This window comes from Crocuta crocuta, unplaced genomic scaffold, assembly GCF_008692635.1.
Source record: "Crocuta crocuta isolate KB4526 unplaced genomic scaffold, BGI_CrCroc_1.0 scaffold266, whole genome shotgun sequence".
NCBI lineage: Eukaryota > Metazoa > Chordata > Mammalia > Carnivora > Hyaenidae > Crocuta > Crocuta crocuta.
This window is the reverse complement of record NW_027531005.1, coordinates 7474532-7492405: the sequence shown is the minus strand read 5'-3', so window position 1 is coordinate 7492405 and position 17874 is coordinate 7474532. Positions and strand designations below refer to the sequence as shown.

The 17874-nt window shown below is 45.1% G+C and overlaps 1 protein-coding gene across 1 annotated transcript in view; it reads left to right on the top strand.

Moving 5' to 3' along the window:
• SND1 (staphylococcal nuclease and tudor domain containing 1) overlaps positions 1-17874 on the top strand; it is a 417734-nt gene that overhangs the window by 310914 nt on the left and 88946 nt on the right. The window contains exon 16 of the mRNA XM_077770770.1: positions 11269-11378. Within this exon, the coding sequence (XP_077626896.1) occupies positions 11269-11378 (110 nt within the window). The remainder of the gene's footprint in view (positions 1-11268; positions 11379-17874) is intronic.

Sequence of the window (17874 nt, the reverse complement as noted above, 5' to 3'; positions counted from 1 at the left end):
TCAGGATCAGCCTGTCCTCTTGAAGAACCTTGATCTTTCAGAATTCATTTTCCTTTTTGCTTGTTTTTATTTATTTTTACCTTACCTCAGTAAGGTAAAGGGCTCTTGGTGAGAGATTTCTCTGCTTTCAGAGTTTTATTCATTCTCACCGGTTTCGGAGTCTTAGTATTCCTGACACTAGCCGGTTCCTTTTTCTCCAGTTCTGCTAGTGGAGTATACTACCCTCTAGACATTTGGATTTCCCTTGCCTCAGGAGGAAAAGTTCAGAACAACTTTCTGTGAGTGAAGGCTCAAAAAGGGCAATAGTTTGGAAGTACACTCACACATCTCAGAAGCATTTTGTTCAAATAATACAACACAGCTTGGTTTAGAAAGTCACTCTATATTTATTCAAGTAAGTAGCTTTTACATTTGGTTGCCAGGTGTGTGTCAGAATACCTTCTGGAAGCTTGTACTTGCAAGATCCATGTGGGTATTTCCTATGGCTCACTCCCCACCCTGTAGCTATTCTCTGTCAGCCTGGACAGTACATTCAAATTCTCTTCTTTGTGTATTAACATGGAATTTAAAAGACCAAGATTAGAATTCTTCAGTGCCAAAAATGAAAGGGGAAGAAAATACATCTAAGTTTTATTTGATTCAAAGATAAAGTTACATGTTTAAAATAAGTCAGAAAAAGCAAAAGTTGAGGTTCTCATAGAAACCAACTCCTCCTCGTTCCTCAGACATGGGGTTTATGCTCGCTGGGCGCTGTCTCCATGGTGCTACAGTGTTACATAAAACCTTAGGCCATGTTGATTTCTTGTCATCAGAAAGACCATCGTGGCCCTTGATTTTGACCTCCAGTGCTTTTTCTTTGTAATGTCCATATGAGGCGGCTGTGTTGATATGGATACTGAAGAGAAACTCAAGGGGATAGTTGGGGGTCGTTCCTATGCTGGCTTGTTTCATTCCTCTCCGAGTTGATGGTGATATTATTGCAGCTACTGCTTATAGCAAACCCAAAACAAATATGTGTATTGAGAAGCAGACAGGCTGCCATCTCTAACCCGCCCCCCCTTCCCAAACACCCCCAGAGACAGCCGAGCTAGATTGCTGACAGCCATGCTCTCGGAATGCCCCAGGGAGGGAAAGGCCTCGTTAATCAGTGAGAGTTCTTCCTCCCTTTAAAAATCATTGTTTTCAGATCTTGCTCTGCAGTGGGGAGAATTCTAAAAGGTTATTCTGATGCTGGCCAAGTAGTTATCTACTGCACCAGCTCCATCTGAATTTTTTTTTTTCCTTTTGGGAGTAGTTCTTTGGTGTCTAAACTCAATGATAAATAAAGCTTGGTGAAGCCATTCTGCACACTACCTGACTGGACTGAGCACCACAAATCCAATAGAAGGCCTCTAAGCCATCCATTCCTTGTCTCCTCCTTGGAAGTGGGCAGTGGTTTAGCATTTAACACTTGTGTGCCTTAAAATCCTAGAAATAAGAGTTCCAGGATTTCCATATGAACTCACCATGTGTTCTGAATAGGACACCGCTATAACATGTTCAAAGCATCCATTTCTGCTGGGTTTAACCTCTTTGGCATTCTTCTAGCAAAACAGTTATTGACTATCTGCTGTGTTCCAGATGTTGGGGATACACAGAGAACTGGCATTTACCATACCTCAAATAATCGTTGAGTGGGGATCCACCATTAACAGGCTAACAACAGCTAGAGATCAGACCTGAGAAGTCAGGCCTGTCCTTGTGGTGTCATGCCCATGACTTGTATCAGAGAAACTCAAGGCATGTTTAAAGCCAAGCACCGTACAGTTGTCCCTCTTTATCCACAGAGGAATCATTCCAAAACCCCTAGTGGATGCCTGAAAAACCCAGATAGAACCAAACTCTATATATATTATGTTTTTTTCCTTTACATACATACCTATGGTATTTAGTATATAAATTAGGCAGTAGGAGATTTACAACAGTAATAAAATAGAACAATTATAACAATATTCTTTAATAAATGTTATGTGCATATGGTCTCAAAATATCTTATTATACTATACTCCCACTTGTGATGATGTGAAATGATACAGTGCCTACATGGTAAGATGAAATAGGGTGAATGATGCAGGTACCGTGATGTAACATTAGGCTACTATTGACCTTCTGACAGTACCGCAGAAGTGGGACCACCTACTTTTGGGCTGCATTGGACCATGGGTAACTGGAACCGCAGGAAGTGAAACCAGGTGGTGGGGAGACTGCCATACCTCTTTTCTGTAGATGCCCCTCCTTCACCCCCTTCCTTTCTTCAAAGGAAGTTGTGGTTCCCATCGCATAATGAAGACTGGGTCATATTGCTTCTCATCCCAATTAACTTCAGTTTCTGGTCTTTCAACAAATGCATCAAACATTACCAAATCAGAATATCCCAATAAAAGCCTACCGTAACAATTGGAATTATGAACTAAAAACAGCTTCAGTCTCCATTCTGAGTCCCTGACTACAATTACCTGAGGAGTTGGGTCTCTTTAATTAGGATCCCTTCATTCTTCTTTTATCCCTTTATTCTGATCACTGAAAGAGCTTTAGCAGTAACATTCCAAAATTGGCCCACAAGATGCTGCCTCCCTGGAGGTAGCAGGTAGCAACATAGCAGTTTCGAGAACAAGGGAGAGAAGAAAGAATTTGAGACAATGCGATATCCTTGTTTTATTTCTGACCCTTTTAATACAAATCGAGGCCTCCTATCAAGTAGAACTAACTCTTAGGAACCAACAGGTCTATGATTTGTCTTGCTTTTGGGCCCATTTGAGGAAATGTTGGACCAGCTGGCCCTAATGGGATGGTTTGCAGTTCTCAGTTGTTAACTGATTCATGGACAGCATTTGCAATTTGAGGTCTCCAAATTCTGATTTAAACCTTATGAGAGAGAACTCAGGTAAGCTTCTGGTGCATGAGATGTGTTACATTTCTGAGAACTAACATTGTGGTGTGCTAATTTGGTTTTATATGTATATTCAGGTGATAACCACATTCCTTAAAATTAGGCAGGTGGCCTGTCTGCCTCTGCATGTTGTGCCATTGGTTTCAGAGTTCTGGATTTTGTTCTTGATGCTTAGGGGAGAAATAGATGTCTAACCTTTGTTAACACCAAAGAATTTTTGAAATTGACTTGAACATAGTTAAGTGTTACTTTTCTTAGGCTATATAAGGAGTCTTATTCTCTGTACATAGTGGGGTTTTTTAATTTGTGTTTTGGTTTTTGGTGGGGATGGGGAAGGATAGCAGGGGAAAGTATAGAAATGGAACTAATTGAATCCGGGGGTAAAAATCTCTGCTGAGAGTCTGTGAATTATAAATTGGCTAGCTGCAGCAGCAGGAACTCAGGCACAGGTATTGGAGTGCAGTCAGTGTGACAGGAAGCTTATTTTGGTGTTCTTTCTGTGCCTTGCCTTGTCCTTGACGTTTACTCCAGGGGACTGTGTATTTAAAAGAAGGCAGAGGTGTCTACAGTTTCCATCTGGGAACCTTTTACAGCATTCTTACCTAGGGTCTTAAAGGCAAAGGCTGAAGCTGTCCCGCCAGATGAGATAGTGTCCTGTCCCTTTCCCAACTGTCTGTCACCTGGCTCTGTACTCAGCCCCACTTTAGCTGTCAGCCAGGCATGTGGCACATACTAGCAGATAAAGCCAGTTTTTGTTCTGAAAGTCCCACCAGGACAGCCATTTTGTCAGGTTTGATCAACAAAAAAAATGTTGAAATTTCAGGGAGGGGCTCCTGGGTGGCTTAGTCGGTTGAGCATCCAACTTTGGCTCGGGTCATGATCCCACAGTTCATGGGTTTGAGGCCCACATTGGGCTCTGTGCTGACGGCTCAGAGCCTGGAGCTTGCTTCAGAATCTGTCTCCCTCTCTCTCTGCCCCTCCCCCGCTTGCACTCTGGCGCGCTCTCTGTCTCTCTCTCTCTCAAAAATAAACATTTAAAAAAATTTAAAATTCAGAGAGCAGCATTTAAAGCAAAGATATTTTAATTTGAATATTATTCAAAAAGTCTTTCCCAAAATACAGAAAATAAAATAACTGTTCCCTGGTTTGGGCTGCTTTCTCGTAAGCAGAAGGATGGGCTTCGAAGCCACCTTTCAATTTCAGGGTCAAATAACAGCATTTCCATTTCAGTTGGGAAGCTTATTTATAACCCACTAGTCATCCCCACGCTTAGTTTTTCTGATATTTTGTCCAGATTTCTTTCCCCTAATAATTACACCCCCCGTTCTCAAGCTAAGCATTTTCCCTCCTTTCTCGTGTTTACACCTTTCAAATATTTGCAGATTGTTATCCTGTCACCCTCTTAGTCACCACTTAGCTGAACTGTACAGATTTAGCACCTTTTATCTTTACTTTAAAGGCAGGCCTCCCCACCCCTGAGTCATTTTCCACTGCTCCCTTGAAATGTGCTCCAGTTTTCTGCATGTCCATGTGGCCACATAGCTTCCTCTAGCTGAACATGGGGTTATTGGTAGGGGTGTTTCCCTCCTTTGTTGTACTGGAAACTGAACATCTTTGCGGCGCTCCATCCTCAGGTCTCACTGGCACGGTCAGCGCTGACCTCCTCCTCTGTTTCAGCTGCATTCCCAAGTGTGCCGATCCAGAGACCAGCTGGGTAGATGCATGTAGCTGTGCTTGCCTTTTTTCCTTGAGGTGTTATGTAACCATGGGAAAGCGGGAGGTAATGCAGTCAGGGATCCCTTCGGCCCTTCTCCTGGTATTTGCATAACGTCTACATTAACCCTGCCAGTTCATTAGCCATTTTCTTTTCTGTGTATTTACTTCTTTTCAGGAGTATTTTCACTAATATTCATTTATTCAGCATTTGCTGAGGACCTCCAGTGCCACTGTGTGCTAGCTGGTGTATGGATGCTGAACAGAATAAAATCTGAACGACAACAGTATCCAGCCTAAGAAGCGATTTAGTTTTATTTTATTTGGGGTGCAGATACCAGGTTCTCACAGAGGCTTGCTCATTGTTGCAGGAGCCGAGAGCAGACTTCTGGTAATATCCATGAAAATTGAACAGGATCTGAGCTGAGGTCCAGGATCCTGTTAGATCCTGGAAAGTGGAGAGTGGCTGTGGGTCTGAGGTTGCCCCAGGCACTCCACAGTAGGTCTGCAGTGGTAGTGCTCCCGTGTCCCCTCTACATATTGCCTCCTTCCTCTGGCTCCTGGTGGGTCTGTGTTGTGCACACTGCCGGGTTCAGATTCCAGAAGGAGAATCCTATTGGCTCACCTATAGCTCCCATTTCTATTTGGACAGAGCTTTGTTCCCCTCTGCCAACCTGCCTGGAGTTTGGCCACCCTTGAATCCTGTGCAGCAGCAACTCTTCCTCTCCCCTCGGCCCCCTGTCAGTCCCCACCCTCAGCTCTGACCTCCATCCCCCATTTGTGGTGAGGGGAGAGGACAGAGGCCCAGATCAAGAGCTAGGAAACGTAGTTGCCTGATGCCTTAGCAAGGGACTTGACATGGTGAGCCCCATGATTGACTTGTCCCTCACATTCTGCCAACAGTCTCTCAGACACGCATGCGTCTGCCTAGCACAGTCCAATTAGTACATGTTGTTTCTTAACATCATGCAACCTGTAGGTTTAATAGTTCAGTCACCAATAACATACCTTGCACAATGGTAGAGGAATATAATGTTTTCATGCCGGTAATTAAGCTTGGTTGGCAAAAAGTCTGTCTGTTCCATCATTGAGTCCTCCACTTCCCGCATGGTGCCCAGCCCAGAGGAGGCACTGATACATATTTGTGAAGTGGAAGGAGGGAACATCTGCTGAGTACACTCACTGTTAAGTAGGCAGAAGGCAAAGAGTATGTCTGCATGGGTCCGGTGCCCTCCCCTCAGTAACGTCTGATGCAACAGTGAGCACACTGGACGTGAAGTAAGCACCGTTGACTAATTCTTCCAATTGAATATTGTTTCCTCTATCTAGGGTTTTGTTTCCTTTAGTTAATCCCTGGTCTCTTGTTTGCTGGACAAAGTGCCATTGGGAAGCTGTCACTTCTAGCCAAGGCAAACTGGCCACACTTCCCTTTAGCTCCCATTAAAGGTAAAAACAAACACACTTTGAGCCCAGAGGCTTAATTGTCATAAAACTCAGCATACAATGTAAAATATTCAGAGCGATACATGACTCTCACATAGCCATCAACAGAATCCCTTATATAGCCATTATGGTATCATTAACAAGAATTTGTACTTCTTGTTCCAAAGCTGACTGACCAAAGTGTTTGTGTTAATTGACCTAGTTAGTCAATATCTCTGAATGTATAATTTCTTTTTAATAGAATGTTCTGTAGCCCGGCATTTTAGATTTGAAAGGGGGCATCCTGGACTCCAGAATTCAAGTCTTGGGTGAGGAATCTCAGAAGGGCATAGCCAAAATTGCAGGATTTTATCGCCAGGGGAGACCTCGGAGCTCCTTTATTTCATAGAGAGAGACCATGAGGCCCAGAAAGGTTTCATACTTAATCAGTGGCAGAGCATAAACCAGAACCATGATGTGCTCATAGCTAGTGATGCATTTTGTCTTCCTAAACCATACAAAATCAGGCACATCCTCTTTTTTTATTTTAACCATCATATCCCAGAAAGCATAAATAAGATACGAAAAATAATGGGGTTTTAGCTATAGGCAGATAGATCTGTGCGGCTTAAAAGAGGTCAAGGAGCCACATGGATAAAGGTGTGTGTCATACCTGTCCTTCATGGACATCAGCTGAAGAGCCCTACAGGGTACAGTATCTTTCTTCATTCTGGCATACCCCATCATCGGCAAAGAAAATGTTTAAACAATGTTTGGGAATTTTTTCTTAAAATTTTTTTTTTTTTAAGCAAAATATTTTTGCTTTTTGAGTGACTTGTGTCAGGAGTCAGTTTGGCAGTTAACCTGTACCTGTGGCGTTTGAGGCACAGTGAAGTTTATACGCTCTTACTAGCAGGGAGCACTGCACCAGTGCATCATCAGAAAAAGTAGCTATTTAGCGGTAATCTGCACAATCCAGAATTACAGGCCCTTTCTTAAGCGGCCGGGGAGAGATTCTGGAACTCCAGTGATATCTCGCTTCGTAGTTACAGTCTTGGGAGCTCTCCATTGCTGTGTGTCAGCCCGCGCAGCTCAGTGGCTGCAGCTTGGTGTTTGCCTTTCGAGAACCCAACTTTCCTTCCCTTGATCTGTTTTCTTTAACCTTTTTCCTTCTTTCTCTTTCTTTCCACTTTCTTTCTCTTTCTTCCTTCCTTTCCTTTCCTTTCCTTTCCTTTCCTTTCCTTTCCTTTCCTTTCCTTTCCTTCCTTCCTTTCCTTCCTTCCTTCCTTCCTTCCTTCCTTCCTTCCTTCCTTCCTTCCTTTCCTCCCTCCCTCCCTCCCCACTGTATTGGTAACAGAGCAACATACCAGGTACACCAGTCCAGTCATGCAATCTTTGTTTGAATAAAGGTGCAACATGAACCAGGTTTACTTATTGGCCAGGCTCTTAGGAATGGCAGGCTGAGCAGAGCACTTCCTGCTAACAGCATGTGTCTTCACCTGATATTCAGCAGCAACAGCTGCCTTTCTGGCTTTTAGAATGTTAACACTTGTTTGGTTTCCTCTCTGTTGGTGGACAGCGTATTTTTTTTTCCCTATTCCTTTATCCCTTAGGACACAAAAGCAAGTCCAGAAGCTGATAAATAAGCATTCAGCATAGCCTTTGAACTCTCTAAGAAGGCCTTCAGGGCCCTCCCAGTCTCTTTCTTCATCCCTTAATCTATATCAGCGTCAGGCTGAGGGCCTTGACCCACTAGAGACTTAATTCAGTGTCATAAGCATCTTTTTTTCTCTAATGAAACAGAACAGACCATTGTTTTGTGGAAACTTTGTTATACATGTATGTACTCATAGGTAAATGTATATATGGGTCATAATAAAATGAAAGGCTGGAAAACACTCAGCTATATACTTCTTTACAATCAGAAGTAGATTCTGCCTCTCCCTTCTCAGTCCCTGTTTTGACATCCTAGCCACCCCAGTCCCCCCACCTCTAGCAGTTCCTCTGCCCCTAAGCATGGAAGCCACTACTTGGACGGCCCCAGTGCCAAGCACCCCTCCACCTTACGTCTACACACCAGCTGTGCCTGGACTCCCAGACCCTGCTCACCTGCTTAACGAGAACTGGAGGGCCCCAAGCCCTGGCTCCTGCCTGCTTGCCACGACAGGCTGTAATGCCCTCTAGTTACGGTGCTAGTGAGCTCCAAAACTGGGTTTCTTCTCGATGGCTTTAGCATCTGCCAGTTCGGGGTTCATATAGGCCACTTAGTAGCTCTGTGATTTCAGGCCTTAGATCTATTCATAGACAGAAGGTATTCCATAAATATTCATTTCACACCTCTTTTCCTCTTAGCACTCATACCTAGGTTCCCACTTCCACTGGATGTGTTTTTACGATATAGCTTCTCCCTGTCTGTCCTGAGCTGAGATGTGACAGAGAAGGGGTTACTTCAGAGAAGACTGGTGAGAGCAAAGTGGGAGACCGCCCAGAAGAAAAGGAAGTGAATGATAAAGGCAGAGATAATACTCTTGTTCTCAGGCACTTTTCTGTTCCCTCCTTTCTTTTACCAACCTGCCTCTCAGGAATTAATATGCATCGATTTGTTTACTTTTTCCCACTTAAAAAGGTACAGGGAGACCACTTACTTCTGCTTTCTCCTCTTGAAGAGCTGAATGGAGCCCAGCTGCTGGCAGCTAGGGGAATAGATGAGAAAGGCCCTCCTTTCCTTTGCCTCTGAATCTACATGGAGTGGCTGAGTTTTGGTCACCACAGGCCCAAAGGTCTCTCCTGAAACACATTTGACTCCATTTCTGCTTAAATCATTTTAATTCCCTGGGCTGGTTGAGCCATCTTGTTTTCTGGATTTAATCGTTTTGTAGTCTCCCAGAATTCAGAGGGAGCTGCTGGGATCTCTAGATTTCTTGAGATTTCTAAATGCTAAGATCGTGACATCAGAGTAGAGTAGGTATATCCACTCAACCAGTGAGACTCAGAAATCTTCTGTGCCTTTTTTGTGCAGTCTTTCCCCCAATTTCTACTGCCCAGTCAGTTGGCTCAGCCTCCTCCTGGTTCCAGTCTCCAGTTCATAACCAGCCCGCCGACAGCCTCCAGCTCGGCCCCACCCAGATGGCTACTAAGGATCAGAAGCAAACTGGAAACTTATTTTAGCATTATTCCTGTTTTGCAGCAAAGCCTTATCTATGGGTCTGTGGCCACAAAGTTCAATAGAATTGTTTATTTTTCTCTCTGACAATTCTGTCTTGCTTAGTTTGCAGACAGAAAATGAAAAGTGTTTTTGGCTGTTGATGTTGTGGAAACCATGGGCTATCTTTCATTCAGTTTTACTCTAGCCCCATCTCTCCCTTCTGGGTTGAATCTCAGGCTCTTTGGCTATGAGTTTATTGCTCTTTTTTACCAAAAATCAGTTCCACTTCTCCCACGCAGCTTGGTACTGAAGGGCCCAGAATGAGGCAGCCCTAGTGATCTTCGCACCCAGGGGACGCTTGGGCCTTCAGCTTTCCCATCCTTGCACAGCTGGGAGAGTGGCCCTGGCCCCCAGCCCCAGCCGCCGTCCTGCTGCAGTTCCTGGCCTACTGCTGCACTCCCTCTCTGGTGTTCCGTTTCATGTGATGTATTGCTTTTGTGAGGCCTCAAGGCTTGGAGGGAAAGCTCTGTTCTTGAGCTTCTAAAAACCCAAGGTATAAACTATTCCCTTTCCCCTGAGCTTCGTGACCTTGAATCTGTACTGTGGCCAGAAACATGAGCAGCCACCTGGCTTCGTCCGTAAGAGACACATATTCTGTCCCAGCAGTGGGGGCCCCTTTCGCCCAAAGGCTTCCTGGCAAGTGTGTGCAATAGCCTAGACATCCTGCCACTTTGCCTCCTGCACCAAATCTCTTGTACCTGCACCCAAGGCCATTTGGAAGTAAGAGGTAACACCTTCCAACTCTGCCTAATTGCAGCAGGAGAGACCAGCAGTGATTCAGAGACCTGGGCATAGATGCATCCTCCCCCATATTCTGATCATTTCCTTTTATTGTGTCTCTAGCCTACTTCAGCTTTTTGCCTCATAATTACAGTTGCAGTATGAATTTTTTGGAAATACTCATAAGTAACTCAGGTATCAAAATGTGACATATTTCATGGTCTGTCACTGATGACCACTGTTAGTGACAAATACATCTGCAAAATGAATGCCTGAATCAGGGAAAGAAAAGGTACTCTGTGTTGATCAGTGAGCACCTATGCTGTATAAAAGACCGTCTTTGGATGTAAAGAAGTGTGAAGAATGGGATCCTCAGGGATCTTATAGGCTAAGTATGGAGTGAAAGACAGCTGAGGTTATGAGCATGGTGATTACTATAAATAATAATAATCATGATAAAACCATAAGAGTTAAAATGTAATCTACTTCTCCATAGGCCAGGCATTGTGCTACTGCGTGTTTTTACATACATAATCTCCCCTAGTTCACACAACAACCATGTGAGGCAGATACATTATTCTACCAGTTTCACAAATAGGACAACTGAGCTTTGAGTGGTTCAGCAGCTTGGCTGCGGTTACAGAGCAAATACGTGATATAATTAGGATGTGAATCCAGGTCTGTCTGGTTCCAGACTCCTTATACTTTATCAGTATTCCGTTATTTCTGTTTCTCATTCTGAATGAAAAACTGATGGTACTATTGTCCAAAATATAGCCAGAGGACAGCAGGGGAAGCTTATGAAGAGAAAAATGACACTGAGCTAACACTTATGAATTTGACGTGAAAGCCAGATAGTAAAGAGAAAACGCCTCGGAGTCACTGGAACGACTCTCAGGAGGCAGAGTGGCTGAGGATAGCAGTATGAATTAGGGGAGAGAGGCATTTACATAAGTGATGGTGAGGCCGGTGAGATTGTGGGGCTGTAAGGGGGTGCATCCCACATCTGGGTGTGCCTGTGCTCCCTGCACGTCTTATTCGGAACTCTCCAGGTCTCATGCTGATTACCAGATGCTGTGACTGAGAGCTCCCAGGCCCCTCCCCACCAGTCATCACTGCCCTGGCGATGGTTGGTTTTTCCCTCTGCACACCTTCTCTCTGATGTGATGGCATTCTGATCTAAGTCCTCCTCTGCTGAGTGTGTCAGGGGCCCATCCTTGCAAACACTAGGCCTACCAGGCCCCTTTTCATCACCAATTCTCCTTTTCTCCTGACACAGGCATCGAATGCCCCAGAGGAGCCCGAAACCTCCCAGGCTTGGTGCAGGAAGGAGAGCCTTTCAGTGAGGAAGCCACACTTTTCACCAAGGAGCTGGTGCTGCAGCGAGAGGTGGGACATCTTACAGTTGCTTCTTGTGTGGAGAGGGGTGAGAAAACGGGGCTCCCTTGGTCTCGTGCTTTCCTTCCACGTCAGAGATCAGTCTGTCATTTTCTGGTGCTCGGCCTTCCTCATCCACCATTTGTCCTGTACCTGCCCACATCTTGCTTCCTTGAGCCCCGCGTCACNCGCTCCTGGCTTCCTGGGATGCATGCTGAACACCAGGCCGGCCTAGGCAGCATCCCAAAGCAGAGGGCTTGGAGCTCTGCAGCCCTCCTCTTTGGTGAATCAGCCTGTACTGCCTGCCTCCAGCTGGATTTAGAAGCTTGACTAACCCTATCAGGGGCCAATTTTCTTTGAACATTTATTTGTATCTTTGAGTAATTGCATTTTCTGTAGCGGGTTTTCTGACTTAATTTAATTGTATTTCTGTTTCTGCCCGTTGGCCTGGCTCTTGCAGGCAGGAGTTGGGCTTCTCGGCTGCTGCGGTGTCCATCTACCTGCTAATTTTTATCAAGTCATAGTCAACTGATACATCTTCTTTCCAGGAGTATTCCAGTTATTCATCCTGCTAGGTGGGCACAAGAAAGGAACAGTGGGGGAGTGTGCTGGGCTCAGGCTGAGGATTTCAGATCTGCCTTTGTCCTCATTTCTTTTACAGTCAAACCCATAGGGTCCCTTTAGCTTTCATGCAATATCGTAATATGCACAGAGCTAAAAGATTACGGGGTCCTCTCAGAGGTTAGCTCACTCGTGGGTCTTTGTAGATGCTTGAGATCAGACGTGTGGGCTTTGGGATGTTCATAGGCGTCAGCATCTCTCATTTTGATTTGAATCACCAGTGAGTATATTGGGTACTAGAGGCACAAGAGAGCAGGCCAGCCCAGGATGCTGTATGGGACTGCCTGGTCTGAGGAAAACCACCTCTGACTTCTGGCCAAGTGACACTATTTGCTTTGGGTCGCCACCTCTTGGGGATTTCTTTTAGCACTTACCTTTCCGTTGTGTGAAAGAAAATGGAGTGGCAAAAGGAATCCTGAATTCTTAGTTCAAGATAGATGGGTTCCATTTCCCAGAATGAACTGCAACTACCTGGGCGTTGCATAGGCTGTATTGGCCAGCTGTATAGTGGGGCGGAGACTGGAGTGCTGGGCCCCTTCCTTACCTCCTCAGTCGCACAATGACCCCCATTTTATTTTTGCTGAGATGCATTCATGTTTGTGAAGAAGAAATCGTCATGCAGAGTGCCTTCCCCGCCCCCGCCCCCTGCATCTCTATTTTGTAACTGCCTGGTGTAGTTTGAATTCTTATCAGTTAAAGGTAAGCCCCTGCCAGAGAAGTATTTTAAGAATCCAAACAGTCCAGTTGTCTGTCAGTAGCTGTTGCAATTTGGAGCACAGTAATTAGGTAGACAGGACAAATATTTTGGAATTTCCTCGGTGTGGGCCTTTGGATAATGAACTACAGAGTGGCTCTGTTGGAAAAAGCAGGTCCACACAAGGTCTGCGACTTAGAATCGTCACAGAAGTAGCAGCAACAGATGTCTGGTGGTCGTGCTTTGCAGGGAGGGAGGAAGGGCCCACATGGGGTTATCTGAGACCTTTGTTAGAACATTCTCATCACTTCCTAGCTCTGCCCCATTTCTGTGTTGCCCTCCCATTTGTCACCATTGTCCTCCCCTGTTGTTTCCCATCTCCTGAAGTTCCTTTCCCTTTCTTTTTCAATTCCTTTCCCCAGTCACTTTCCTTCTGATCACGTTTTCTGGCCCACTGGTGACATGCAAAAAGCACAAAGGGGTCAGAGAGAATACTGGGCACTAAAAGGAGTGAGTGGCCCAAAACCCCTTTTACTGAGTATCGTGACCTTACCTTTGTCTGTATGTTTGCTGATATGTGATTGTTGAAGAAGATAAATTTTTCCCCATCTTCTTTGATGCCCCTGGTGTGTGAGTTTGCAGATCGTGGTCTAATCCAGATTTGACATTTGGCTTTCTTGGTTGTAGCTCCCCAATCTTGCATAGCCCTGAGTTGGGAGCCTCTTGATAAAGAAACTTGCTGCATTTTCTCAGATTGCCTGGCCTGTTTTGAAATGTCTTTATCAAGAGGGAAGAGGAGTATGGCCTAAACCCAGGATACCTTGAAGTTTTAACTAAAGGAACCAGGTCTAGCCTGTTCTCCCTGGGCATTTCCCTTCATATCATGCATGTAAACTGTTTTCTGAACAGTATAGGAGTGAAGAGCAGTTTTTGTTTTGTTCTAAGTTTATTCACTTCGCTTTTACCTGTATTTTTATTCCATACATTGTCCGGGGAGCATTTCTCTTCACCTCTTCCTTCCACCCCACACGCATCTAGGAAAGCCTTATGGATTGGCATTCCTGGATGCCGAGGCCCCTCCCACCCAGAGGAGAAAGCGCGGTGCAGCCACATGCGTGCCTGAGTGTGCATTCACAGCCTCTCACCTCGCGTAGCTCTTACCTCCCTGGCAGCCTCCACGGCACCCCATTCCACTCCAGCTGGGCCACTGTGATGGCCTCCGTTCGACCCTTGTGCCAATCCCCTTGATAATCTGATTTGGTCAGGTGGCCAGGTATCCCGATGATGTGATTTTATTATCTTATTTTTGACCAGGATTTCTCTACCTTCTGCCTACTTTTCCCAGTTACTGTAAACTGGCAGTATCCTATATGAAGAGGGAAGCACACAGATTTCATGATTTCACAGCACATTCTGGGCCCCCTGTGTGATCCCACAACAGCATGTCCATCAAGTTAGACTCACATGGGGGCGCCTGGGTGGCTTAGTCGGTTAAGTGTCCGACTTTCGCTTAGGTCATGATCTCGCGGTTTGTGGGTTCGAGCCCTGCGTCGGGCTCTGTGCTGACTGCCAGCTCAGAGCCTGGAGCCTGTTTCAGTCTGTCACTCCCTCTCTCTCTCTGACCCTCCCCTGCTCACGCTGTCTCTCTCTCTCTCTCCTAGAAATAAATAAAACATTAAAAAAAAAATTAAAAAAAAAAAGTTAGATTCACATGCATGAACCTATAAACTGACTGGAGAAGAACGTGTAGTGGGGGAGAGACTCCTAACTGCCCCTAGGTCAGCCCACCTGCCAGGGAGCAGATGGAAACCTGGGATACAGGTGCCTGACTCTCTCTTTATGAAGTACATTGTCTTGGCTTTGAGTGGCCGGAGCAGAAGTTGCTGTGTGCCTTTCTGTTTTGGGTGAAGAGAGAGTTGTAGTCTCTGTCCCGTAGCTTCACGTGGAACTTGCCAGAGTCTCACACAAGTCTCTTCTTTATGTTTCGAATGGTCCTCATCATCGGGACACCTGATAGCCCTGCTTTCCTTAAGTGTGTTTTACAGTGACACTAGTTAGCACAGAGCTGCTGACATTCCTGACCACCACTCAGCTCCATTTTCCTGTCTTTCCGGTCACCTTTCATTATATTTCTTCTTTTTCTCTATTTTTCTACGTGCTCTTTCTCCTTAGCCATTGGCTCCCATTGTCTTTTGTTCCTTTCCCTGAGCTAGGAGTCTGGGAGGACTGTTCCAGGTCAGTGGTCTGGGTGTTCTGGCATTCTTGCTCCAGGGCAATAAGAACGATTTAGACACCAGCTTGTTACTGGACTTTTTGTGGCCTTAAAGGCCAAAGCAGCCAAGGAGCTCTGAAAGGACTTCACACTTAACTTTTACTCAGAGGAAACCCAGGTAGCTCAACAGTTCTTCCTCGGCCTGACTCAGTAAATATATAGCAGGGGTGGGCAAAGTCAGCCCACTGCCAGTCTTCGTGAATAAAGTTTTATTGAAACATTGCCATACTAACTGTTTTATGTACTATGGTCTCTGGCTATTCATACTCAGACAGCAGAGTTGAATAGTTATGATGGAGCCTATATGGCTCACAAAACCTTAAATATTTACTTATCTGTCTTTTTATCACAAGAAGTGTGCTGATACACAGTGTGCTGAGTTGGTTGGTTTTTTAGCTTGTTGTAGCCCTGAAAATGACAATTTACTCTGCATCCCCTGCCTTTGAGGCTGGGCTATTTGTGGGCCACACAATGTGAGGTCATTGTGTCCCTTGCTGTAGCTGTGACTGTGATCTATATGAGTGCTGTGTCCCACTGGATGGCATGAGCTGATGACACCCTTTGTGCTCCCCCCACCCCCATACAGCTGCCTCTTTCAGGCAGTTCCCCGCCACCCTGCGAAGGAAGGAAGATCTGGTGTATCATCCCAGATGGGGAATTGTGCCCATCGTTAGCATCTTCCCGGAAGTAGTGGTGAGAGAGAGCGTTGGGGAATGGGTAGATAACTGACTTGAGTCAAATGTTTCTGCACTCGTTATCATGTGGTCCTGGGTAAGTGATTCTTCCCTGCCTAGGTATTCCTGTCTAAAACATTGATCTACCAATCCAAAGCCTTTGTCTTCCCTTTGAGACCCTTCCTGTGAAGAAAATAGTCATCTGGGATCTCTTCACACCTTGCCAGAAGGCCAGCTAGCCAGCATTCACTCACTGACCCGCTGCTGCCTGTACAGCAACATGGTCACTGTCAGGAAAACCCGCACTCTTAGAGAAGGGGCTCTGAGGTATTGGAAGAGATCAGTGCCACAATTTAACCCTCTTCACAGTTCCAGGCTGTATGAGGTACATTTCCCTAGGGCAGGATATGGGATGTATAGAGGTTTGGTGATCATTTCCAAGACCTTTCACAGTGACCCTTTGTCCTCTTGAGATCTCAGAAATTACCCTTTGCTGCTGCCTGGAAAATGTCCTCATGCTGGACAGCCTGAGCTGAAAACTCTGGCTGCTTCCCTGACCTATTTCCCTTCTTCCTGCTGGCATCAGAAGGGAGGACGCCCCCCTGGGGAGCTCCTGCTGCAGGCTGCAGTGGCCAGGGCAGAGTCCTGGGTCCCCACTCTCCCACTACCTCCTGATTTGTTAAAAACAATGATGCACAGAAGCATCACAAGCAACTGGTGCTGTCCAAAAAAACATGTATTTACATTTCAGAGGAATATGGACTTGGCAGCGAATATTGGTGCGTATTTATGGAGAGATGTGTGTCTGGGAGAGAAAACTTAGAATAAAAGGAAAATGGTTTCTTATTTTTTTGTTTTTAGTACCAAATGTGCTGCATCTTGTCTGAGAAAGATAATAACTGGTGTAAGCAGCTTCCCGTTGATTGAAACTACTGTTCCGCACATTGCCCCCACACACAATGCTGTGGTATATGCTCTCACCCTTCTTGTTCCCATCTGTCAGTGCAGGTCCCTTCCTGTCCAGGAGACACACGGGAGGGGAAACAGTAGCAAAGTTAGGTCTCTGGATCAAAGCACTGAGGATAGTTGGAGCCACGGGGAAACCCAGAAGGGTGAAGGACACCTGGTACAGGTAAGGCCAGTGAAACACTGCTTGCAGACCGTGTCCCATAACTCTCCCTGAGATGGATAGTAACCTGTTGGGAAGGCAGGCCAGCTGTCTACCAATGTTCCACTTATTTGCAAAGGACACTCTATTCTGGATGATCTCTGCCACTGCCCAGGGAAGAAGGAGTGCAGTAAGGTCACCATTCTCAACTGCTTTTTATATAGTAGTTTAGTGTAAAAGTGCTTACATATACAATATTTCATTTTAATCTCAAAGCAAACCTACATTAGAGATATTATCTCAGTTTCACAGTTCAGGAAACTGACATGCACAGTGACCTGCCTCTATTCACAGAGCTTGTTGTGAGCAAATACCAACACCCAAATGTCTGCATTCCCAATCAGGTGCTTTTTCTTCCTCAGATTTTGCCAACTTTTCTATTAGAATGTGGTCATTCTTTTAGCAGTATTATATCCATTTCTCACTGTCAAATATCTGGAACTAATTAATTTGTGAAGGACTTCCCTAAGAGTCCAGCAGTTAAACTAAGAGTTCATCTCCAGTAAGGAAACACTGAGGCTGATTTTGGATACTCAGAAGACTCCAGAGGGATCTGAGGGATTTGCTATGGCGACACCTTCCCAAAATATTTATGCTCTTCTTGTCAGTTCTTAAAGCTTTTGATTGCCTGATTCCTGCTTCATCTGTTGTTTGACTTTTGTGGGCCTTCCTTTTTTTTTTTNGGCTTTCTTTTTTTTTTTTTTTTTTTTTCTTTTTTCTTTTTTCTTTTTTTCTTTTCTTTTCTTTTTTTATAATGACTCCTCTCCAACCTATCTTGCTCCATTTCTGCTGGATCATATATATCCATATTCCTATTTCTAATCTCTTAAAACACAAATCTAAATAAATCCATCGTTTATAAATATAATTCCCCACCGCCTCTGGGACAAAGTCTGATTTCCTTAGTTGACACATATTTTGATTACCTCCCCAGCTCCATGTCTCACCACTACTCATTTCACTGACCTTCCCATACTCACAGCCCCATATCCACCTTCCCATTTCATCTCTCCCATTCTTTAGATAGACCCAAGCTCCCCACCCTATAGATCAACATCCTCCTTTGCTTTCTTATTCAT